The sequence below is a fragment of the Sphaeramia orbicularis genome, chromosome 11, assembly GCF_902148855.1.
Source record: "Sphaeramia orbicularis chromosome 11, fSphaOr1.1, whole genome shotgun sequence".
NCBI classification, from domain to species: Eukaryota; Metazoa; Chordata; class Actinopteri; order Kurtiformes; family Apogonidae; genus Sphaeramia; species Sphaeramia orbicularis.
Window position 1 is genome coordinate 36653624 of NC_043967.1, and position 27449 is coordinate 36681072.

The 27449-nt window shown below is 37.8% G+C and overlaps 1 protein-coding gene across 1 annotated transcript in view; it reads left to right on the top strand.

Moving 5' to 3' along the window:
- Positions 1 to 598: 598 nt before the first annotated feature.
- LOC115428470 (mediator of RNA polymerase II transcription subunit 30-like) overlaps positions 599 to 27449 on the top strand; it is a 41685-nt gene continuing 14834 nt past the window's right edge. Inside the window, exons 1-4 of the mRNA XM_030147530.1 lie at positions 599 to 679; positions 2465 to 2725; positions 7263 to 7421; positions 22281 to 22388. Coding sequence (XP_030003390.1) covers positions 2540 to 2725; positions 7263 to 7421; positions 22281 to 22388 — 453 coding nt within the window. The 5' untranslated portion in view covers positions 599 to 679; positions 2465 to 2539. The remainder of the gene's footprint in view (positions 680 to 2464; positions 2726 to 7262; positions 7422 to 22280; positions 22389 to 27449) is intronic.

The following is a 27449-nucleotide window of genomic DNA, read 5'->3' on the forward strand; positions in this document are numbered from 1 at the left end:
GAGCATATGCTGAAGAAGCAGCCTTGTATAGCATACTGTCTACTTCTGACATCTCGTGTATTTTAAACTAATTTGAATTTAGATAGCTCACAAAATAATCCAAGCACAGCTGTATAGTAATGGCTGGATGGATACATTGAATGATTTAATTCAAGCCAAAAGGAATAGGCTACATATCCATTTGAGGGAAGAATATGAAATATGCTTACTAAAAAACTTATAATGACCCATGAGAAGCAATCATGTGGCATAAATTGGCTTGAGGGCTGATGAAGTCAGCTGTGTGTGAGTTGTTATATAAGAACAGACCAGCATATGGCGCTATTACCCTGAGGAGCCTCAACACATTTGCACTGCGCCTCTTTACTGTAATATGGTCATTGAAAAGAAAGTTTTTTGGACGGATAAAAATAATTCAAGACAACAATATAATACTCATTCAAGCTGGTGTGATATTTTCTTCCATTATGTATTTTTATTATATTTGCACACACTGTAATATCTCCCAAAGTCAATTAAAAACGACACAAACACTTTTCCTGCGGCGTTTCTATTCTGTTATTTACCACCATCATCGCGAGATTATGATGAAATCTCGCGATAGTTTAAGCAGCTGAGACATAAGGAGCGGAGCCGAGACTTGACATGTCAACAAAACAGATAAATTATCAGCACACAGGTAACATTACAAGCTGTCTAACGTGGTATTAAATACATATGAACACTCACTGCAAAGTTACGATGTACTTTGGAGCGAGACAGTGAAACGACATAAAAGAAAAGACCGAGGAAAAGCAGAAGTGGCTTGTGCTTTGACTGTCCACTTAGCTTCGGTGACAGTCACTACACTTGTCCATGTTAGCTAATGAAACCGTTATTCCATGGATTTGTTTTGGGTGTGGCATTCAACTATATCAGACTATTTATACGCATGTAAAAGTGTATAAACACCTGGTTTACAGCAAACGTGAGATGCTATGACGTTAGCATGGCGATTTTTTAATCTATATTGAATGTATTTACTGAACTCAGGTCTCCTTTAGTTTTGACACACCTAGATAATATTAGATTATTTTACTGTGTCTCGTGTATAACGGCTAAAATTTGCTTAGAGGTCTTATTTATGTCTTTGTTCATAAGAAATCAATATAAGTAAATCCCCAAAGGAACTTTGTGTTGGTAAATGCAAGCTCTGCAAATTGACAGGATTTCAGTTCTGTTGCAACATGTTGATGGTCATATGAACTATGTTTTCAGCTCAAAAATGTCCAATTTCATCACAGTTAATGCTATATTTTCATGTCACAGATGGCCAAGTTATATTTGAACTGAATTTACCTGAAAAACTAATATTCTACTCTTCTAGATTCCCCAATTTTTCTTACAAGATTATGTACTACATATCACATCGATGACCAAAAAACAAAACCTCCTATCTGCAAATTTTTAGATTTTGAGTTTTCACATTAAATGGACTGCACTTTGGGGGGCATAAATACGTAGTATGTATTGTTAACACATAATATAGAGAGTCTGAGAACAGTAGAATATGCTTGGATATCTTCAACAAAGACCATACTATAATAAAACTAAACGTTTTTTTTTTTTGTTTCCTGAAAAAAGTGATTTTTTCAGATAGGAGGTTTTGTTTTTTGGCCATCGACATGTTTTATTTTTACAGGTTGCAATATGGAGTATGGTGCTGATCCATCCTGCTTATGTTACGCCAATACATACATTAAGAATGTCACACGTCACTTTTTAAATCAACGGTTTTCTAATAATAAGCGTTTTTGTAAAGAAATAACAATTCTATATTGTTATTTACTCTTTAGTATGATGATAAACTATACAATAAATAACTCTGATACTAGTTTTTGCACAGGGATCATTAGTGTAAACGGTGACATGGCTGCCGAACATCAGTATGATGGGATCTGTAACAACCATGTCACATCCGTCCACTGCCACATTTTGTGTTTTTGTGTCAGCTGTTATTGTTTTAGATCCACAATAATAACATTTATGAATAAGAGAATAATTAGCAATAGTAAGTATATAAGTTTATTACTAATAAAGTACTGGTACTGACCAGATCATCATGGGTAATGTCACATCCATCCACCAGCAAAAGTTTTCACATACACGTGCTATTCAAAATCCAATATTTCTAAAAATATAGCTTCCACTGTCAAATAATATCAGTAGTCTGTGCACAAATGGATTAGCATTATTTCAACACAGTTCTATGCATTTCTTACAACTTTTTTTTTTTTTGCCAAAAAAAAGGATTTTGTGCTGTTATTACTGCACTAACCTCAGTATACATCATTGTGACTCTGTCCGTTTTGATTTTCATCCCAGAAGTTAACATTCATCTCACATAAACTAATATCTTGGTGCTATTTCTGTCCCATTCATCTCGATTTGTCTCTCTTCTACCATTTTGTGCCATCCCTTCAAGGTATGTAAGGAGAATATCCTGACAGGTAATCTCACCTGCCTCTCCACTTCACTGTCATCCTGACCTGCTGTCTCCATGACAACCCCTCCATTGGTGTCACCCTTTGGGGGGCAGCCGCCTCCACCTCAGCAGCAACAGCAGCCACAAGCTCAAGCAGCTCGAGACGTCAACACAGCGTCCCTATGTCGCATCGGCCAGGAGACAGTCCAAGACATTGTCCTCAGGACCATGGAGATCTTCCAGCTCCTCAGGAACATGCAGGTCAGAGGGGAAAGAAGGATTCAGATCAGTTACTGCTGTAAAAGTACAATGTTTGGATTTCAAAACCTACTTATTGCACGAGAGCAAGTAACAGTAGACACTATGCAGTAAAATTATTCCTGTCATTGTTTTTTTGTTTTTTTTTACTGTTGTATCAATATGCATATTACATTTTAGTGCTGTAGGTGTTAAAAGGAGTACCTATTACCTAGTTTAGATTCTGTTGTTGATATTGTGTTTGGTGATATGTTGTCAGAGTTTCCACAGGATCTTAAAAAGTCTTAAAAATCTTGAATTTGCAAATCTGTATTTAATACTTTAAAAAAAGTCTTTAAAAAGATATTAAATTTGATATAGTAGGTCTTAAGTTATGTTTGCCATGAACTTCTTTGCTGGATTGTGTTTAAATGTGTCTGGGAAATGTCCAAGCTGCAAAGAATGCAACCGTCTACTTAGTTCCACTCGTTCCAGCCTGACAATTTATATTGAAATTAAGAACTAATTATCACTAACGTTGCAGCCCCCGGTGAGAAATGATCTCAGAAGTGAAAAGTAAGCATGGAGAAGTGCAAATGTAATGATGCCAGGTTAGAGAAAAGATCATTCTCGACCTGATTAACACAGGTTTTCCTAAATTCTAGGAGTCATGAATTTTTGCCAGTATGGTCATGAAATAGGCTGTGAAATGAGCACTAAATTCTGTTTTAAGTAGTCTTTAAAAGGTCTTACGGAGACTTAAATTTAACTTGTAGAAACCTGTAGGAAACCTGGTTGTGTACTTAAGTCATATATTGGTATATATGTTACTGTTATTGGGTTAAAAACTGTTTACTCTTTTGTAACTGTGGACCTACACTTATTTCAGTATTTAGAATAAAACTCAAAAAAGTCTGCCTGCATTGACAAAGTCACCACATAATTCCAGTTTTGTACAAAAAAAAAAAAACATAGGCTCACATTGTCGACTCAAGTGGATGTTCCCTCTCCAGTGTGCTAAAGAAATCTCAGTGGAGTTTTACAACTTCTTCAGCTTAGTTTTTTCACTGTCTTGTGACTGCCATGTTTCTCTAAACCAGGAAACAGCAGGAAACAGGTGTCAAACTCATTTTAGTTCATGGGCCGGACCAGAAATGTAATAATATAATAATGACATAATAATGAATGTAAATAATGACAACTCCAAATTTCTGTTTGTTTCAGTGGAAAAAAAAGCTAAAATTATTATTATTTTTATTTATTTAGTTGTCTGTTACTATTTTACTGGTCGGACCCACTTGAGATCCCATTGGGCTGTGTGTGGCCCCTGAAGTAAAATGAGTTTGACACCCTTGACTGTTGCAAATTCATCCCGTGGGCTGGATTGGAACTTTTGGTGGGCCGGTTTTTCATTTGGAGATCTGTGGTTTGGAAGGACATAAATGATAAACTGCCGCTGTTCGTGTCAGTCAAATGTAATGGAGTCGAAACCACAGTAGTTGCTTTTCCAATGCAGTGATGTAGAAGTAAAAAGTTGCATAAAATTGATACAATCATGTGAATTCTAATTCTGTCAAATTTGCTGTTCATTATATACTTGTGATGATTTGTTTCTTGTCAGTTGTTCAGGAAGGAAGGGCTTTGGGTTTTGCATATACATTGGCACTGCTCATATCCTGTAAATGAAGAAATTGTTATAATCTACAAATGTTTCCTGTTGACTGGTATATCACCTTCTTTTATTGCAGATATGTTATTCTTTTTCCCTGATTGAAAAGGTATTTAAATGATAAAATTCTGTGTACAAAATGTGCAGACACCCTGTTAACTTGTGCCCAGAGACTCTGAGGTGTTTTTACAAAAATATTCGCTGAAACATGTTGATATCTAAGAGAACAGAGGTGACCACACAGGTTGTCACTATGTACTGTATTGAATTCTGAAGGTTACTCTCTCAACAGGCTGCTCTTAGACCTATTTACACCTACATTTTCAACCGTAGGTGAAAGAATAGAGGCTAATCGTGCAAGGTCTTCCTCCTTTCATAGCAGTTACATTGACAGGAAACCTTAAATGTAAATGTGCATATTATTACTCTTGTGGTCGGCTAAGCCCCACAGTCAATGCATAGCTCTTATGTGTCCTATTAATGTGTTAAAATGCATCTTATTGTCATATCAAGTATCAGGTTATTGCATTCAAGTGACAACGGATAGCTGTCATGGTTTAAACGCGTGAAATTCTTGATGTATTTTGTATAGCTTATTCGTTTTCCATCTGTTTTCTTTGCGGTTCACGCGTAGTTCAGGCCTGTCTGTGTCCTGAAGACCGGGGTCAGCGCCAGTTTATCATGGATGTCTGTCAGCTCTTCCGAAATGATCTTTCCTGCACCTTATTAAAATCATAGCCGGAGCGGGCCAAAACAACCACTCAGTCACAGAATGTACAAACAGCATTGTTCTGACTTGTTTTTTTGTTTTTTTTGAAGTCACAGGCTGTCTTTATACTCATAAAAATTCTTCATTTATCTTCTTGTCCCTGCTTCCTCCCCCCTCTTCCCTCCTCCTCCCCTGTATTTTGTTGTTTCGTCTGTGTATCCCTTTTTGCGTTGCTTGCCCTGAAGGCAGGCTTGTTTTACGTTATGTAGGATGTTTATAATCAGACAGCGTTGCCCCAGAGGCTTGTTGATCCTCTCAATAAAAACATGTCTTCTTACTCTTTTACACCCATTGTAGTTAAAAGCCAGTGATGACAGCTCGTATGAAAGTGTAAGAAAACATGAGGAGTGAAACAACTGAACTATTTGGTCTTGTTGAGTTGTTTTTTGTTTGATTTACAACTCCTACAATAGTACGATTGTAGTAAGTTTGAATCTAATAAACATACTCTTATTCACTTTGTATATGTAATTATAAGACCAAACTCACATAATCCAATAGAGTTAATTTCATATGAATATAATACTTGATATGAACTGCTCAAAATTAAAATATATTTACTTATATTTCATTATTCTATTCCTGTGATTTAGAACCTTTCTGAAAATTTGCAGTCAAGCTCGTAACAAAATATACACATGTGTGTTAAAGGTTTGTTTTGAGCTCTTAACCATATTTGTAGCTCTCATCTCAAACACTGTCAGCTATAGTTGTAAACAAAATGACTGTATGGATGAAGTGTGCCTACTGCTGTTCTGTTTGACATGACTCTTGTGTAGGTGGTGAAAGAGGTTTGTGCTGTTTGAGTCTGTTATGACGACTGGCATTCAGCCTTATTTCATCAAGCTCAAGCTGTGTCCGTGAGAAGAAGTCGACCTTCATTTTAGATAAGAGCTCCTTGTATCTTGGATAGATGGAGTCCTTTCTGTGTCCAGAATTCCTCTTTTTTGTGTCGCATTCCCTGTCCTGTATGTTTGTTCGAGTTGCTTTGATGCAAATTTCCTGCATGTGTGGAATATTGCAAAACATCATCCAAATGATAAAACTAATGATGTGAACAATGTGCTTTGCAAGACAACAGAATAATCCATAAATCATATTGAGATATGTTAAATGTTTTTCTATTCTCACATAATATATAGGACTGTGCAAAAGTTTTAGGTCATATGTAGGTTTGTTGTTTTTTTCATGGTGGGGATGAGCATCATTTTTCAGTATTTTTATTTAAATACAGCAAAGAAATTGAGAGAAATATTGTGTACAGCATTGAGAAGTCAAAAAATATAAACTACACTAGCGCATTGACCTGTGAGGATCCATGGGTTCTAGATTTGGTAGTTTTTATGCTGTTGTGTACTCGTGCATGCTGTACCATATTTGTCCAGCAGTCACCGCCAAAGTATTCTGAGTATAGCAACATGATTGTAAGGTTATTGCTTTCCAAAATTATTAATATCTGCCAAAATGTTGGTCCTATGAACTTGCCGTTTTTGCTAGTTTGTTCCTTGACTAAAAATACATAAATATGCCAAACTGCAGCAGTCAGCTCTTTCTGGATTTTGTCTGAATCCCCAGACACACACACATACATGCATGCATGCACACAGAGGCCACTTGGCTTTTATATAAAGACGGCTTCCACAGGAAACAGTCAGTAGTTAGTGGGATCTTTATTCCCATGACAAAAAATAGCCCGAACAATAAGAAACATTGGACGTGTGTGGAATGAAACCTTGTGTAAAACACTGGAAGATGAGTTCAGTAAATCTTGTAATGTCAGTGCAGAAGAGTTCAAGTACAAAGGAATGTCACACTAAATAATAAATACTTCACTACATTTTTTTCTGAAACTCCTTTTTTAATGCTGTTTTGTAATTCAGTTTATATTATTATACATGATCATGATACTCTTGCTAAATTAGCAAACCTACTTTGGGTTCAAAACTTTTGCACAGCACTCTATATCGTCATCATCATCATCATCATCATCACATAGTCCTAAGTCATTTTGAAAACAAACAGTCCTAATAGCGTAGTCGTAGGGTGCTGTTTTTTGTTAATGCTAGCTATACTGTAAAGTTGTACTTTGTTGAACACTGTCTGTGCTCTTTGCTGCTTCTCAGTTGCCCAATGGAGTCACCTACCATCCCAACACCCATCAGGACCGGCTTGGAAAACTTCAGGAGCATCTACGCATGCTTTCCGTGCTCTTCCGCAAACTGCGCCTTGTGTACGACAAATGCAACGAAAACTGTGCTGGGCTGGATCCCATACCTCCAGAGGTGAGACGTGACAAATAGGAGGTTTGTTATACTGATGTGACATGTTTCAGATGAAATTCGGCATCCTTTATTGTCCTCACAGGGCTTGGGCAGTGGTGCTACACACAGCTGCAATAACGTATATAGTTTAAATGTAAATATAATATAGACTAAAGCAACAACACAGAGACACAATAATACATGCAAACACCAGCAATAGATTAAATATGCTTTGTGAGAGAAAAATATATATAATAATAAAAATGAGAAATGATCATTAATCCCAGAGGTCTAATACATTACTCTAGGAAGGCTTGAGCTGTTTGTTTGTTGTGTGGAATAATATACGTAGGAAAAAAAAAGAAAGTGTTGTTTTTGTATTTGCTGGTTCTGTTTATCTGAAGGTAATAATTCTTATTCTGTGTGAGTGTAGAATGTGTAGGGGTCCTTCAGAGTTTTGTGTGCACGTCTGACAGTTTCCTCTTAGATAGTGTGAAAAGATAAATGTTTTTTTTTACTGTCACATTTACAGTACACGTGTGTGTGTATCGTTCTAAAGAAAGTTTTGGCCTAGTTTGCATACAAGGGATCATTTTCATCAAGTTCTAGCTCAAGATTTAACAAATGTACTCTCTTAGTTCGTGTGTTGCAATACTTTGTGTGGACTAAAGTGGTGTCTCCTCCTTTTAGTAATAACTTACAATTGTTTCTATTAACCTCTTTCTTCTAATATGGGTAAGACCAGGTTCAGTGTGGCGTGAAATAGGTTTAAAGTTGCAGTGATAATGTCTTGAAGAAGTCTCGAAATGTCTTAAATTGAACTTGTTAAAAGCCGGCAAAAACCCTGAAATAAGAATGATCAAAAACTCTGACTCAGGAGAATTTAAAACTTGTGTTACAATTAAAATATAGTGCACCTATTCCATTAAGCAGCTGGAAATATGACTCATTCTTGCTATTAAGCACAAATATTACGATGGTATTTTATTTTATCTGGCAGTGAAATAATGTCCAGCAGTTTTTGTCCAATGTCAAACCATATTGAGCACAGGTGTCAAACATGTGACCCGGGGGCCAAATCTGGCCCGCCGGAGGTTCCATTCCGGCCCGCGGGATGAAAGTGCAAAAATTAAACTGAACAGTCCAGGTTGTCCACATCATTTTGGTTTAGGTTCCACATACAGACCAATGTGATCTATAGTAAAAATAACAACACAGTAACGCATAAATAATGACAACTATACATTTTCTTTGTGAAAAATTTGAGTGAAAAAAATAAGATTACACTGTGAAAATATTTACATTTACAGAGCTATTTTTTCACAATAAAATACAAATAAATACATAAATATAAACAAAGATTAACAACCCGAAATGAGAAATGTTAACAATATTCTGACTGTTCCTAAATGTTTGGTGCATTTATGGATCCACTGTGATCTGTAGTTGTGTTAATAATAAGAGATGGAATATTGTAGAAACTGTTCAAATTCCAAACCCCAAAATTTTAACAATATTCTGCCTGTTACCAAATGTTTATGTAACATTGTGTGTAATGTACATGTATAAATAATAAGTCGAGGCATAATATTGTTAAAATTGCACAAATTTTTCAAATGAAATTTCTGTTTTTTCAGGTTATTCACATCTTTTTTGTAAAATGTAAATATTTTCAGAATTTAATTGGGTTTTTTTAATGTACTAAAACAAAATGAAAAACTTGGATTTGTCAGTATTTATAGGTTATTAAGTCATTATTTTACTGGTCTGGCCCGCTCGAGATCATATTGGGCTGAATATGGCCCCTGAACCAAAATGAGTTTGACACCCCTGATATAGAGCTTTATTACATCACCAAACTTGGAGCTACTTTGTCCTACATTACGCTATTCATGCATAAACTGTTCTTCAGCAGTTAGATCTTCCAGGATGCGTTTGAGACCACTGGGCTGTTGGAACTACACTTTTAATTTGATAAGCAATGAGTCCAACCAGGTGCAAACACAAACTGTGTGAACCTGTCACGATTTTGTGGTTTCAGCCATTGTCACATAGTGTTCAGCCCAGTTGTCACTGGATTGCCGACTAAATTAGGAAAGAGAGCTGTTAGTTCAAAAGAACTAGGTCATTTTATATTACCACACCCTGCACTCCCCTCCAATTGGTCATGAGCACACACACAAACACACATCTTTGCCCTGGGGGACTGTTATCTTACCTGCTCCCTCTAGGTCTGTCTTTTCTCAGCTCACAGCAGATTCATTGGTCGCTTTAGGTGAGTCTCCAGAGTCTCTTTACTGCTGGTTACAGTCACCGACATCTACCTACAGGAACAACAGCCCACATCCACAATCCATCCCTGCTTTCCTACAGAGACACAGAAATACACATGAATGTTTTTAAATGTTCGCTATCAATAGACATATTCATGCTGTACACCCATATTGGGTAATAACGCAATAGTTTAAGTAGGTGGTACTAAGAATACAATTACATTCTTAAAATCAGTGGCTTACTAAAAGACATTACCTTTTAGAGTCAGCATGAAAGCTAGACTAATTCCCTATAAGCTTCTGTTGTTAAAAGTAAATCTGCATTATCTGCGCCACATTAGGATATACTTGCACCACATTGCATGTTTGATTGGACAGCAAATTTATTGCTATTAGTATCTTTTTTTGGTCAGAGAAAACTACCTTTCTAATGCCATTTTATTTAAAGAATTATTTACAAGGCAATAAATGCACATTTGACAGTGAAAGCACGTTCTACTATCAGTCTGTAAATACATGTAGTCTATTTTTATCCTTGTTTATTGGTTTTCTCTCGTTCTTGAGGATATGGAAAATAAACAGGTTGGTGGTAACTAAAAGGTTTGCAAACACAACATTTCAAGAATAATGCAGCTCTGACCTTGTATTGAAAATGAAGAGCACTTTTGCTGTTTTGGCAATATTTTGTATTCAGAAAATGGAGAAATTGAGTGTTTTACAACTGGGTGCTTCTGTTAAACTGGTTCCTAAAAACAGGACATGGGGGCTGACAATTCAAACCAAATGTAGACTAATGTTATGAAGCAAGTTTGGAAGCACTTTGGGTCTATTTTAAAAACAGTTATTTATTGAGATAAAAAAGAAACTATTTTTCAGATAAAACACATTTTTATATTATTTTTATTCAAGAATCTGCATGTAACATGGTAAAAAGTACACAAAAATTTTGCACTACTATTTTAAAAAATTCTCTCATAGGTACATTTTGGGAATCGAACCAGTTGTGCAAGGCAGTGTTTCACAAAAGTGACCGCTGTTGCAAACTCACTTGCGATTTGTATGTGTTTAAATGGGCAGGTTCTGCATGTAATGTGAGTGGACACGATGGGTTACACGGCAAACGTGGAATGAGACTGCCGTTTCATGAAAAACCTGCATGTTTGGATTAGAAAAAATACAAGGATCCTCAAATTTAACACAGTGTCTTTATTTATAGCAGTACATAAGACCATTTCAAGCGATGTTCTCAAGATAACACCTAGGTAGCTTTTCCTGTCCTCATTTTGGTCCTATTTTTGGCCAAATATTTTATCAAAAATTCATTAATTTTTGGATGGCTCAGAGCAAGAGTATTTTTTTTTTTTTGTATTTATCTGAGGTCATCATTAGGTACATCCTGGGGGAAATATGTCCAAATTTCTCTTTTATTATTGGGTCTAAAAAGCTGGCAAAGTGCCACATACCAAAATGAACCCAGTTTCATAGAAGCACCCAACTGCTTTATAAAATGTGTGTAATATCATCATTGCAGTATTGGACAGTGTTATAGTACATTATATATTTTCATTATTTTCCTTGTGCAGACCCAATCTAAGTCTCTGAAAGGGTTCGTACACCTTCAGACTGACTTCTGGGGCTGGTATTACAGTGCAGCACCGATAGGTTAACAGCTTAACTTTTGGTTCAGCCCTGGGTTTTCAGTATCTCACAGGTACTTTTAGGTTAAATCGCCATGGTAACTTACCCTGCTCTGGAGCAGATCAGGTTTATTTACTAATCAATTCTCCTTGAAGATCTTGAGGACCTCATGCTGGATATATAAAAGAATAAAAATAAACCCCCAGTGATACCAATAGGATCTTTGAAGAACATGAAAGTTACAGAGACTATCTAAACCCTTTCATTTTCTATTATTTAGTGATATAAAAAATAGTCTTGAATCAGACTTTAGGTATTTAAGTCTTAAACTTGCTAACCTTAGAGTATCTGACAGAAAACCTGCTATCCCTGTACTTATGTTTCCTCTTTACTTAGTACAGTCTACTCTCGTTAAACCGCCCGCCGTTATACCGCCATTTCCGCCTATCGCCATCCGCCAGCCCAGTTCCATGCACAAACAACACTTATACCATTGATTTCCCGACCGTTATACCGCCAGCGTGATTGCCATCGAGTACACATAAATTTTAACAATGCACTGAAACAAACGCGCCAGACGCTGATCGCGACAAGCTACGAGTAGGTCTACGGAACGGCCACCCTTCTTTTGTCGCAGAACACTCAGTAGGTCAGGATGTCGGGAAGAGGACGTGGGATTAAGCCAAAGCCTCAAGATGATGGGGTGTCATTTCCCGACACGGTATAATAATGCTTAAAATGTTTCCCCACTTTAAATGATCCCTTACAACATAACAGAATCAAGATTTATTTAGAAACGCAATTAGAACGGGTTAACGGAGGCAGCATAGACATCATATAGTAAAGACATGCACATTATGGACGCAACCCGTTGTAACGCCATTTTCGCTATACCGCCAATTTGGCCGTGAACGGAAGTTGGCGGTATAACGAGAGTAGACTGTACCAGACTATTTAGCAGCGCCAGGTTTGAAAGAATAAGACTAAAACTATCTTACATGCCATAAACATACATACAGTATAAGCATGGCATTAATGTAACAGAATAAACAGATCAAATTACAGTTAGAACCATTTGCACCTTAATAATGTGATACCGTTAAGAATATTAACTCACACATTCATGCAGTGAGCAGTGTCTCTCATATTTGTGTGATTATGTTTGAATCTTGTAGGAATTTTACAGCTGATCTAAACTTATCCATGTTTGTGATTGGTCACCTTTAAGATATTGGTCACCATTATGATATCATGACGAATATCAGACAAGTAACAGATCCCGGGTGTGTTGAATTTGTGTCTTTGTGATATAAGCTCTGGTTTTAGACAGAAAATAGCCACAGTAAAACCACAAATCACCTCAGTTTTCTGCATGGTTTGTGTTGTCAGTAGCTGCACTAAAGATCTGTTTGGAATCATCCCAAGATCAAAACTGTCACAATTTAGTCTATACCATGGATCAACAAATAGAGAACCTAACAAATATAATAACACAGTAATGAAGATCTGGAGTTGGTACCCGTGTGCCTTCAATGGCAGCTCACTGTTCCTAATGTGTGCTATGTGCTAATGCTAATTGCTAATGCTGGGTTCTGTGTATATTTTGGGATGGGTAAATCAAATTCCTTCATGAAGAGGGTAAACCAAGTTCACTTTTAACCTTTAATCTTTTACATCACATAATGACTTTATACCTTTATGAGCCTCATAATCAAACTCACCCGTGTAGAAGAAACACTGATTTCATCATCAAACTCCATTCTTTTCATTTAGAGCTGTGCCCAGTGGAGAAAACAGCAGTGCTTTTAGGTTTTATTACTTTGTCAGTTTCATTGCCTCTGAAAATTATTTGTCATCGCTTTTTAGTCCAACAGCCCGAAGGTCCAAAAACAGTTGAAGATATTAATATAATTACTATTGGCAATAGATAGGATGTCACATATGGGCTTTAATTTGGTGCCATGACCTTTGACCTTCAGTAACCTTGAAAGGTCAAAGGAATATCAATTAATGTCTTTAAATATGCTGTTGGACTACAGGACATTTGGCCCTATTTTTCTGAGTTTTCCTCACCGGCAGAGTGACTCACTACTCCCTCTAGTGGTCACATAAATCCCCCAAACTGTTGTAAATAGATTAATTTCATATGTCTAAAATCCAGTATATTTGTGTCTTCAGAACTCTTCATTCTAAACACTCTAATGATATTTTTAGGTCATTGTGTAAATTATAAATTATATTGGAAAGTAGAAGTACTACATATAGCCCCTTTCAAAGTAAATATGCTGATACTGCATGCACATAAACATTCATGTTGTGCTCTGTATCATGTCAGCATAAAAGCATGTTCCCAAGAAACACACATACTGTACATAGACACTGACTGGGCCTGCACAGTGTGAGGCTCCATGCAGGGCTACAGCGAGGCTATCCACCACTGTTTGATTGGATTTATGACTGCGGCAGTCCCTTCCCAATTTCTACAGATTGGCTCGGAGCTAATCTCTCTCACCAGACTCCTACTGAGGATAAAGAAGGATGTGGGAGGAGACCATTCTTAAATTGGAACAAATTTGTGATGGCTGCCACCGTGTACATATTCTGGACTGAATAATACAGTCGGTCAGAGGCATTTCGAATGATATATCCGAAATGACTCATCTGCTGTTTCACCCCAATTTCAAAGTCTGTGAGCTGACATTTTCCTTTCAGTTACAATGTAAAGTTTCATTTAGTCGGTACACCACTACTTTCTCCTTAATTAAATGCTTATTATTTTCCCCTTGAGACCGAGACCTGGTCCAGCGCTGACCAGCCAATAGCTCAGCCCAGCCATGTTTGTCTGGGAATGAGGGTCGTTGATTTTGGCCCCGGTGTGCATGCCATTTATCATCCTGGAGAATTCAGGTGCCTGCCTGACAGCCGCTCACTATTGGCTGCCCGAAACAGGAAGTGGAATCAATGACTCGGACAGCGTGACCTCATAGCAGCCTAATTAGCAACAGAGCCGTTTAATGAACAGCTGGACCAAATGCACACGTCAGCGCTTTCCTCTTTTTTTTTTTTCCAGCTGTCGTTGCAAATCCTTTGCTTTCTCCTCCTCTGTTTTTTTTTCCTCGATCGTTTGCAAGTTTTCTCCCCCTTTTTGTATGTATTTGTCATTCTGTTCTTTCAGTCCCTCTCTTGTTATTGCTTGTGTCCTTTTTCATCCCCTTCGATCTCTCAGTTAATTTTTATGTTCACATTGTTTTCTCCTGTTTCTCTTGAGCTTTTCTGTTTTCTGTTTCCCTTTCTGTGTCTGGTGGTGTATTCAGAATCACATATAGCACCTGCTGTATTCATATTATGTGTATATAGTTTAATACATGTTCCATCCTGCAGAATATGAGCAGTAATCTGCATATGTAAAGTAACTTAGTGTATTATAATGATTTTCACCAGAGGACTTGAATAGCTCTATTTGGAAATAATTAATCCTTCTACAACACTTGGTGATATTGCAAGTGAGTGCACGGGCATAGAAAATAAAAATAAAATAGACTTTTTTCTGTGAAGTCTTTTTATGTGAGAACCAAAAAAAAAACAGCTAAAAACCAAGAGGAGGTCTATGGCCACTCTGATTTTGATGTGAAATAAGGTTTAATAAGCTGGTTGACCCACCATTAAGCTGCTGTAGACAACGTACCTGCTTTTAACTAATTTTATCTTTTATGTAGCGGAAATAGTGACAGCTGAGCAATGTATCAGACTAAGTTTCAGCTTCTTTGAAAATTGTGGAAAATGGATAGAATGTAAAAATAACCTGCTACATCAGGGGTGTCAAACTCATTTTAGTTCAGGGGCCACATACAGCCTAATACAATCTCAAGTGGGCCGGACCAGTGAAATAATAACAGTGAAAAAAGTCAAATTACATTTTGAAAACATTTACATCAACAAAGTTTCCTTACAAAGCTGAATAACATGAACAATCTGAAATGTCTTAAGAAAAATACGTGCAACTTTAACAATATTCTGCCTCAGTTTATCATTTACACATGTGCATTACAATTTACATTACAATTACAAATACACAAAACATTTAGTAACGAGCAGAATGTTGTTAAAATGACATTTGCTTCTCTAAAGACATTTCAGGTTGTTCATATTTGTTTGGGTTTTTCCCATTTTTTGTAGAAGGATACTTTGTAAATCTAAACATTTTCCTGTAATTTTACTTTTTTTACACTAAAAAAATACATTTATAGGTTATTGTAAGACTATTTTACTGGTTCTGACCCACTTTAGACTGAATTGGTCTGTATGTGGAACCTGAATTAAAACTATGTTGACTCCACTGATTTTCAATATCTTCAGTGTAATTTTTGTATTCCACAAATTCATCCCACGGGCCAGATTGGACCCTTTGGCGGCCCAGATTTGGCTCCCAGGCCACATGTTTGACACCTGTGTACTACATAGTCACATGACCACCAGGCTCATCATCATGGAAGCAATTAGCATGTTTGCAGAAATCTATGCTATATTCTAACAGAAATCTCCCATTGTTTTATATGAATGAGACTGTTCGCATCGGTTGCCCGTGTGTGGTACATAATTTATTTGCTCATTTCAGCATTTCAAAAGGCAAGAGCATGCATGTTTTTCCTCCAAATCTACATTAAAAAACACCAGTGCATCCATCCATTTTCCAGACCGCCTTATCCTCCAGAGGGTGGTGGCAATGCTGGAGCCTATCCCAGCTTCCAGTGAGCGAAGGCGGGGCATTTTGATGCAGTTTTCTGAATTTACTTGTCGTTGCTGGACTAACTTGTATATGACCATCTTGATCTGTACAAGCCATTTAAAAATAAAAGATGAAGTATCTCAAGCAGCAAATGTATTGTCAAATTTAGCCTGTATAATATTCGTCCATGTATCTTTGGTAAGCTGCAAGTTTATAGCATATGTAACGCATACTACTTGAGGACTGAATCAGTATGCCAGTAGCACATCGCGGGCCATTTTGGACAGAGCCCAAGTCCTCCTCCCCTTTGTCATTTCCTGCCATGAACAGCCATGGCATTTCATTTCCCTCTCCCTTACATGTTCACCTTGTAATTTTCATTTTCTTGTGTTATTTTTTTGCTTTATTTTTCTCCACCCTTTCTTTGTGTCTCAGTGAGAAAACCTGGAGAACTTCATTAGCCCATTCTTCTCTGTCAGGCAGGAAACCACATCCATCTTTCTGTGGAAGAGGCAGGGGTTATGACTCACACAGCCGCACTCACACACAAGTGCTGCATGGGTATACGCACATATACAACGACATGTGCAACCCACTCACACACATACACACAATACACTCTCCATCCATCTTTCCCGCCCTACTCAGCACATTTCATTTTTCCCCCACAAGCTGCCAAAATCAGCTCACTACCTTTAAAATTCGATATGTCATTGGCTCGGGTCTGAAATTATCTAATGAAAAAAACTTTCCTCTTTTCCTCAAGCTTTTCTTGAGCCAGAGACAAGCTCATAGTTTGTCTGATATAATATCCTGCACATGTCCTTGCTGTCTTTTCTTCCTCCAAGAGTCAGAGCGTACAGTTTGGCAAAAAGCTTGGCCTGGAAACTGACAGAAACACAGACCGCCATCCAGATCTCAGCCTCTCTCAGCCTCTTGGTCTCCATGTCTTCCTGTCACTTTTTCGCCTCTATATTTTTTTTTGTCTTATTGTTCTTTCTTTTCACATTTTTGTGTCTTGTTCTCCCCACCTCTGCCCTCTTCTTTCCCTCGTAGACTATCTGACTTTTCCTCTCCATCTGTTTGTCTGCATTTTTTTTTTTTGTTACATTTCTTTTGTGTTAGTCTTGACACTGCCTGGCTCCAGACATACTCATACACCAGTCAGCCATTCCATCCAGACGAAGCAGCTCTCTCCAGTCATTGTCTACTGTCCCCAGGGCCTCTACTCCAGCTGCACAACCCCAGGTCTAAAGCACTTTATGTGATTTAGATTAGCGTTGTTCCAAGTCTTCATTGGACCAAGGTGTGTTTTCCTACAGTATGGTCGTTTTTGTTGGCTTGTAGTTGTTTAAAGAAACTCCTGCCAAATCTTGTGATCTTGTCTGGTATGGTGTTTTTTGTTTTGGCAAGAAAGCTTCGGAGACTTTACATTACTTGTTCTCAATGGAAAGATTTACAGTTTTAATTAAAATGGGGTATTGTTTGCCTGAAAAATGTGCAAACTAAGCTTGATATGTATATTTATATCCTGGCCCCCGAAGGGGTGGCAAGGGGTGTTGTTTTTGGTTTGGTTTGTTTGTTTGCTAACACTCAAACAGCAAAACTATTTCTTCAATTCATACCAAATTGGGTTTATAGATTGCCAGTGACCCAGTATAGATGTCATTACATTTCGGGAAAAGTAGGTCAAAGTTCACATTTTTTATGAATTTTAAAAAATCTTTTTTCTTCTCCCATTTGCTTATAATGGGCGAAATGTCAAATGTCTATAAATACATACGTTTTGTTTCAATTTACTTCAAACTTGGCACATATATAGAGGCAATTGATATGCTGATATCACCACACACAGACATGATGACATCAGCTGGATCGATGCCAAAATTAGCTGCAATACGTTCGAGGGGCGGTGTTTGTTGTGCCTGGTACCACTTGTTAGTATATGAAAGTGAAAGACATATCACCATCATTGATGTAGCCTGCAAATGACATGACATTGAACTAGAGCTGAAGAATTAATAGAAATGTTGAAATCACAATGATCAAGTACAGTATCCATTTTTAAAAAAAAATAAAATTAAAATGTCTTCCAACATACCATTAAAAATGAAGTATTATTGTGTGATTGGGCATCCCAAGCTACAAATCAGATTCTCCACGTCTAAGGGAACATGCTGTTTTGGTACAGAAACCAACAAAAATCACATCATGACAGCACTTGCCTTAGATTTGTTTAGGGCTGTGATAGCTTCGTTTGATTGTTATTCAACTAGAAGCAATAGAGTTTTGCATAATTTTTGACTTGTGTTTTCACAACCTTCAGAAAATAGCTCAAAGAAACACAAAACACATCTGCTCACTGGAGAAGTCAGGGCACAATTTCAGTTTATCAAATTATAGATGAGCTCTTCTCCACGTTAAAAAAGCTTATTTCCAGAAAACAATACACATTGTCTGTTTGGGCTAATATGGTATCTTTTCTCCCCAGAGTGGTAGAGAAATCACTGCAGAGCATTTGTGTTTCTTAAGCTCAGACGCTGCAAAATGTCTCATATAGTAGTGGATTGTTCCAATATTTTTTTCACAGAAAATCAAATACAAAAATTACAATTTCCAATTAATTAGCATTATCTGTCAAAGCAAATTTTTTGCACATCATTGAGCTCTGCACTGAAGTACATTTACACTGTACGTACATTTTAGAGTTTCATGCAATAGATCCACAAAGGTCATCACACATATCATCAGTCACACATTCTAAGTATAGGATGCTTTATGCCCTTGCTTTGTGTTGCATGAAGAACCATTTGTTCTCAGACCTTCCTCATTACTTGGAGGTGTCTCTGAAGCTGGTGTCCTGCTCTGCTCCTCATGCTTGAGGTGACCACTAGGTGGCAATATGACGTAAAGCAGTAGGTGACGATCCTGTCGGCTCTCAGGCATGCCGCTTCGCCTGAAGACTCTTGCACATCAGCTTCACTGTAGTGTCAAGCAGACAAGGTCAAGCACACAGAGCGTTTAAAAATGAATTAATCTCCCACTTGCTTTCTCTTCCACTCTGCCAGTACAGTCTTTCTATGTTCAAGAGAGATGGGTGAGGCTCAGCCTGTGTTGGAGAGCTTTACACAGAATCCCCATTTTCACCACTTCATGGGAACAAGATTATGAGACGGCGGAGATATCTGGAGTAAAGCCACTCATTGGATGAGGTTACCCATACGCACATGATTCAGACCTATATCTGCGCTCAGCAAGTAGTAAAATGAGAATATGTAATCCTTTTACAATATAAAGACTCAGGAATGAAAGGGATATATATATATATATATATATATATATATATATATATATATATATATATATATATATATATATATATATAAGTACATCATTTTCTTAAATACTGCTCCTTAAATATGAGAGGAAAACAAAATAGTACCCAGTGTTTGAACCACTCCATGGCTTTCTGTGGAGTTCACTTATGTAGTCAGAAATGACTGATAAAACATCTATTAAGCACTTCATTTGGCTTTTATTTGAATTATTCCTATTAATAACAATGTGACGAATCAGAAAAAATGATGAAAAGTAGCTGCTGCTGCGAGCGTCATTCAGCACTGTGGACGTTAGGAGGGAGAGAGAGACGGAGGGAGACAATGGTTATTTCAGTAATAATAGTCACACAATTCATTGGTGATGGAAAATATGTTCAGTGGAAAATATTTTATTTCCTCTTTGGGCGAGAAAGAAAATCAAATCTGCTGTAAACGTTATGTGTTCTATTTCTGACCAGAAAAATGAGAAATGTCTGTGTGTGGATGTTTGAAAGGAAAATCAAATCACTATTCTGCACACTTGCACTGTTCTTTTCCCTCTATTTTGTTTGAAGATGGATGGCATCAGAAAGTTTGTTCTTTTGTTCTGATCTTTGAGTTGAAGTATGTGAAATTTATGATATTGTGCCGCCACGCTTCAGTGGTGATTGTAAGAGCAGCATGTATGCCGACAACTTTATTAAAGTGAATAGTAAGGTATCACCCTCATGCATGAATCATGCATCAAGAATAGTCTTTTATGTTGATTCATGTCTAGTTTTGTTAATGCATTGACTTTATATTATACCTTTTTGTCCTCTTATTTACTTCACTATTTAAACTTTGAAAAGCTCCTCTAGCTGTAAATATGCATCAGATAACTGGGTTCTGTTTATCTATCTATACTATCTATTAGGGCTGGGCGATAAAACGATAATGATATATATCGCAAAATAACTTTTCCTCAGTAGAAATATGAGACATGCTTGATAGAATTTTGATAGAATTTATTCGTCCATGTTTTGACAGACATAAGAACAGCCAATCATAATTAAGTAGCACCGCACCGCACCAATCACGCTAGAGCCACGACAAGTTAGGTTAACACACACAGCACAGGCATAAGAGCAGCTGCAGCACACACGCTAATATTTGGGATAATGAGTGTACCCTCAGGAGAAAATGTGATCGAGAACTTGGGCGACCAGGTTAGTGAGAAGTAGGATGTGAACCGTTGCAGTTCAGGGCCTTCAATACAATACGGAGGTGTACCGAACGAATACATGTAGCCTGTGAGAAGAACGCAAGTGCGCACCTTTCCTTAAGTTTCACTTTCGGTTTTTACGCCAGTTACGGCAGTTAAGGAATGTGCCCCCACGTATATACACTAGGGCTGGGTATCATGGCCAATTTCCTTAATTGATTCGATTTCGATTCATAAGGTTCTGAATCGATTAATTGCGACTCGATTTGATTCGATTTAGTATTAATTGATTGATTCAGATACATGTAGTGATACCAAAGTACAATTTTGAATTGCAACTTGATTATTTGAATACTGCAGCCATTGCAAAACAGAATCAATATTGATATTAGAAAGGCAATAAATCTGACATTTCATCAGTAAACAGATGAATCAGCTCTGAAATAATGAACAGGACACAAACTTGTCCATGTTTCTCCAGTGGATCAGAACGGACTTCTTCGTCATCTTTATTCTGTTTTATGGCTGGTGCTTCCAGCCTTAAGGCACATTACTGTCACCCTGGGGCACTGACACCAGTGTGGCCCCCCTGAAACAGACTCATGTTGGGCCCTTGGGACAAGAAACTCACTGTAGGAGGAGGGTGGGTGGAGCTTTGTGATTTCCGCTTTACTATTCCTCTAATTCCGCACTCAACCACAGGTGATCCAAGTTAATAGTTCTAGAACGATCGGCTTCCGCGACCCGCACCGCCAGCCAGTTCCTCCGCACTGCGAGTTCGAGTTTGAGGCTGGGGGGATCTCCCACAGAGGGGTTTTCCCCACCCTTCCTCCTTGTTCCTCCTATGCCAGAACCGTCGCAAGCATGACCAAGACGCCCGAGACGGAGCCGGCCGCGCTTCTCGTCGGCGGTTTCTGAGTCATTTACTCGCGGTCCTGCTCTGAAAAATCGATCTCATCCACCATTAATCGATTACGCAAAATTGAAAAGAAATCGATCCAAAATCGATTAAATCGATTTTTTTACCCAGCCCTAATATACACCCATTATTGTTTTGTGAAGGTGGTCTTTTTTGTTTGTGTTCTCTTTTAAAATTTGACAGCTTTTGCCTGCTGGTCCGACTTTTCCTTTAGTTTTAAATATATGTACCTGTTTTATTTATCTGAAACAGTTGTATAATGTTCTTCAGCACATCTGTCATGTTCAACCTCTGACAAAAATAAATCATACTTAAATCAAAAATAACCTTCTGATGTCTTCACAACTAACTTATGAGTAACGGAAAATTTAAGCTTGACAAAAATAGTGATTTGATTTATATCATGATAAATATCGATGTCGTCTGATGTGAAAAAAGCAATCTTGATATGATTTTTTTCCATATCGCCCAGCCCTACTGTCTATATGTTTGGCTGTAGATAAAGAAAAATAAAAACTTCTGACAAAATATGCAAAAATTTCACATATATTTTCAGGACAGCTCATGTCGCAGTGAGAAGAGCCAAGTTTCTTCTCTGTAGTTCACACCCGCATTACACTTGTGTAGGTGACTGTAACTCGCCACAGACAGATTATAGTATTAAATTTTGTATCTAACTGTAAATGATAAACTTAATACATTGCACTTTATTGAATATGTCAGTGCTTTGGATGGGATCCTCTTACAGTCGTTTTGCTAACAGTAAATAATATAGCCAGATTTTTGTTTGCTGTCCCTTCCAGCAACTGATACCCTTTGTGGAGGATGACAGCTCTAAACTCGAAGATCGCTCAGCCAGCCAGAGCCGCCCTGCCACCGAGGAGAGGCGAGAAATCCTGGAGGTCAACAAGGTATTGTGTTTGTTAGCTTTATGGCGTCACACTGTCAGGGTAGCGGGTTACCTGTAGTCATATCACTTAACATAAAAAACATAAATCACACATAAACCACCAAGTCCACTCTTGATTCTGAAAGGGGTGGTGTAATCAGTACGAACAATCCAATCTTAAAATAGAAAACAATAATTAGAAAGGACATGATAACTGGAGTCTAAATTCATTATAGATTAGGTTTGTATTATTGTTTTTATCTTTAACCTGTGGCCTTAATAGCTGATTTTCAATTATTTGGTTTGCATCTATCGAGGCTGTAAAAATGTGGTTTGTACAAAACAAAATTACAAGGCTACACTTGATAAATTTTATTGCTGATGGAGTTTGTGTGTTTACAAGCAAGCAATATACTGCTGTTGGGAAATGCTCTCGACAAGTGCTGCATTCGAAAACATTTTTGTACAGACTAAATTTGTGCAGTTGATTATTTTAACCCTCAAGTACAACACTTTATAATAAAGCGTAGTGTGAGCCTTTGTAGGACTAAATATCTAACTGTGTTTTGTAACCTAGGATCACTTTGACAAATTTCTGAACCGTAGCAGGGTGCAGAGTTTGATGACTCATGGAAAACATTGTCCCTGCATGTGATAGTGGTCAGTATGTGGGAGTAGACTGCTCCCATCAGATTTGTGTTAACATTAGTGCTGCACGATTAGTCTAATCACAATGGCAATGTCAGTATTTGTGATCGTAAAGGGTAAGATTTAATTAAATAAAAAATGTGGTCCCGTGAACGTGACAACCTATTCTATTTGTTGGCAATCTGCTCATTACCTAGAGCCATAATAAAGAGATGACCAATCAGCCTCTGTTTAGGCAGTGAAGCGTGTGCATTGTATGGTCACATGGCTATCTGGTGTGCAGAAATAGATACAGAGCAGATTGTTCGGAATTTGTGGTGGAAAAACATACAACCTCTGTTGAAAGAGAAAGGGAGAGAAGTGTTCAAAACATGCAAAAGTAATATTTCTACATCTGTCAGGAACGGTCCGTGTTTGTGTCAGCACCTCAGAAAATTAAAAAGCACAGAAAAAAGCACGGCTGTGTGACAGTAGGAGAGAGACAGGTGAAAGCCAGCGTGTAAGCCAAATAAATCACAACAGTGTTTCCCATTAATTTTATAGACCATGGCAGCCCGCTATGTATATCTTGTTCTGCCACAGTCTCGTAACAGACTGAATATACCGGGCCTGGCAGAGTCTCACTCTCAGTAAGGTGACAACTTACATGTAGGTCGCATAGAGCCTTAACTTTGAACAGCAAGCAGAGATTCTCTTTATTCTTACGCTATCTGTCCTCACATAGGGTTATCTCTATCACTGTACTACAGATCAGCATCTTCATGTGGAGTCACTGCTTCACTTGAAGTCATGATAAACTTTCAGACCTTTCAGGCTCAGTTTATCATGATCATTACTGTTCATGATAAACTGAACAGTAAACATGGCAGACCAGAATGTGTAAGAACTTAAAGATAGGGTAGGAGATGTTTTCCGGGAGCATTTTTTACTATATTACTTAAAATACTCTCCACACCCCGATTGCAACCAATTAATTAAATGGTCTAATACAAAAATATATATTTTAGTCACCTGTGGAATGGACAGGACTGAAAAAACACCATCCAATCATTTTAACCAGACCGTCAAAATGATTGAATGGTGATATGTCTATCAAACTCAACTGCCATTTGTCACTCCCCCCTCTGCGGGTGCATGAATCACCCATTCTCAGAGGCTTGGAGCACTTGGACAGGAAACAGAACCACAGCCAGAGCTTGGCTATATCAGCTATATTAGGATAGAAGGTTCACAGGAAAGCCGTTTTGTCACTAACATAAATCACTAGGGAATGTAACGTTTGCCAGTTAGGTATGAATTGGAGCTGTTCTGCCGACAAACATAGTGGTGAAATGCACAGGATTACAGCATTCATAGCAAACTTTAGTGGGCTGGTAGCCTGACATCAGTCTTACTGCAATCAGCTGTTCTTACTAGCCCGAGATTACTTAGAACACGCATCAAAACAACAAGTGAAAAGTCCAATTTCTGATCTAATATACTGATATACAGACCTGAATTCAGAGGGACGCACAGATCCACAGAGGGGGGGTGAATCATAAGAGCGGGGGGTGTTGGAGGAGAATGAATGAAGTATGCATGGATCCGCATACTGGGGGGGGCAAATTAATGCTGTGTAGCGCTCGTGAACCCTATGGAACAAGCATTGAGCGTTCCGGTACTCTGGAGGCGTGATTTCGGGGGGAAGTCTGAAGAAAGGGATTGGACTTGTGAATTGTGTACCTTCAAAATGTAGCTTGCTCTAATCGCTTTTCCAGGATCTTCTACCCCATCTTTAACGAAGGGGAATCAAGCATTTACAGTTTAGCTAATGACCTTAATAACTTAGTGATGTAAAAAATGGAAGTTGACGAACAGTGCTAATTGGAACAGCAGCTGAATGCTTTCTGAACCTGTTTTGTGTCACCACTTTTAAGGTAATGCGTGATACACATCTACAGGTTAATGTGGACTCATTGAAAAGTTTTAGTGCTGACAAACATTTAAAAAAATCATTTAAACATACTTAAATAAACTTCCTTGTCTAGTAACATTAACACTATAAACCATCTATCATCCAACCCATTACCTCTTACATGGACAGTTCTGGTTGTATTATCTCACAGAACTGTGAAGGGTTACTTTAGGACAGTGCACTTACCTCATCCTCGAAAATATTTGTTCTACTTTTTGTCTTGGCAATGCCTGGGTGTTATGTGAAACCACTGCATGTGTTTTGTAGATATTGTAACGAAATATGACGTGAAATTGCAAGTTATCAGTAAAATAACATTAACCCCACCAAAACCCATGATAATATGACCCCTCAATTACAACCACAGGACCTAACCCCCCTCAGAAATTCTTGGGAAAACCCACTTTGTTTGAGAAACTGATAACACTAGTAATGGATTAATATAAGCCATCTGTTGAGTTAGGAGAGAAGTTGGTTGGGTCATTTCCATCTCAAGGGTAGCCAAAAAGTTCAGCCAGCTCTGGAGTGGATTTCATTTGGCTGTTCTGCTTGACATGCCTTTTTCAATATCACATAGATGTGGGCACAATAACTGTGGATTGGCTGACAGGAGTAATGGTTCTGCTTTTTAAAATAGAAGCCCACAGGAAGTGCTTCCTCCGTGAAGGAATCACCTTTGTTACAAACCCTCTGCCAGCGTGCTATATACTCAGAACATTGTGTCCATATGTTTGCTTTAGTCAGAGTTGGAGTTTTGCCAATGTTCCACCTTTTTATATCTGGAATTCATGGACATGTTTCTGTCTATCAGTAGATAGTATATGATTTCACATCCTCGGGATCTATATGTTTTGCTGATGATGTACAGCGTTTCTTTTGACTTCTATAGCCCTTGACCTTTGCAATGCTCAGGTCAGGTTTAACGCTGAGTTTAAGTCCAATGGGATGAGAGTCAGCAAACAACATACTCTTCTCGAAAAGTGTGCAATACCACATCAGGTTGCAAATGTTTTGCAGCTCCAAGTAACGCTCAGATATGGGTGAGCGTAAGATGAACTATGAGATTGACACATTGGTGTGGTGTTTGGATTCATGGGTTTCACATTTACAGTGGAATGGAGCTAAGCCTAAAGGTAAAGCTCACAGCGTATCAGTTTTTCTTGTTGCAGCACTCACCAGCGGGCATAAACTGTTGTACTTTATGTGTGGTTTCAGCTGCTGAGCATAGATTCTAAAATGTGAGGGATGAGTAGCTTTTGATGTCATTGTTTAAATGAAATAATGGGCTACCTGAAGCTGTAACCGTATCAAAAAAAGAAGACCTGATCATTGGGTACAAAGTCCTGATATAGCTACTGAAGGTTTTGTTTTTTTAAATATAGAAAGAGATTTCTTGATGGTGTCTCCACTTCTGAAAAGCGTCTGACTTCAAACACACGTAAAAGCCTCTTCAAATGTTTTCACTGTCAGATATGTATTTGCCAAGCTCTGATAGAAAGGCTGCTTTATGACACTTAAAAGTGCAGAATATAGAGCTTTTCTTAAAACTAATACACCATCCTGTCAGTCAAGTGTGAAAGTTTATATCAGACAAATTTAATCCTGACTCATGATTTATTCAACAGACAACTATAGCAGATTTGTGTATAGACTTGCCTAAAGTAATGGTCTGTCAGATATTAATTAAACATAATCCCAATAATAGAAAACAAGTGGCGACCTTACTGTGGATGTGAGGAGTAATCAGTTTAAAGTTGTTCTAAAAGTGCCACCCTGGTAGGTCACCTCATAGTGTGCACCCCATGTAACTACAGTACAGCAGGTTGGAATCTGACCCTGTCCTTTGCTGCATGTTCTCTCCTCCCTAATGTTTGTCTTTCCTGTAAGGTTATTAGTGTTAACAAAAACTCATGAAGTGTTGAAAATTAGATGTCAAAAAATATTGTTGATTAAAATAAAAATGAAAGCAAGGCCCTACACAAAGAAGCTAACCTACTGAGACTATATTGCTTGTTTGTCATTTTATTTCATACGTCAGTCTAGTGTTTTGGGTGGATGTAAATCTATCTGTCAGTTTTTTCAGCAGGTCCTCAGCTTTCAAATGACATTGATTTCTAGTCATACTCACCAATGACATAATTACAAAATGAACAGATACAAATGCTGCTACATTACTGTTGCTTTTAAGCTGTGATATTGTGATGGCTGTGGTTAGTCAAATTTAGGCACAAAAACAACTTCAGGTTTGGAAAGATAGTTGGGGAAGGAGTAGAGGAAGAATTCATAATGGCCGCTATAAAAATAAACAATACTTTTGGAGATTGGATTCTGCGATCATGTTTTTAACTTTGCAAAGACTGTGGTTCCTCCATATCCATCTCCGACCACCCCCTCTACAGGATTGTCCTTATTTAATGTTGTGACCTGCCCCCATAAGGTATGCAAAAATGGTTTGTTTCAGTTCCCAACACTTATCAACCC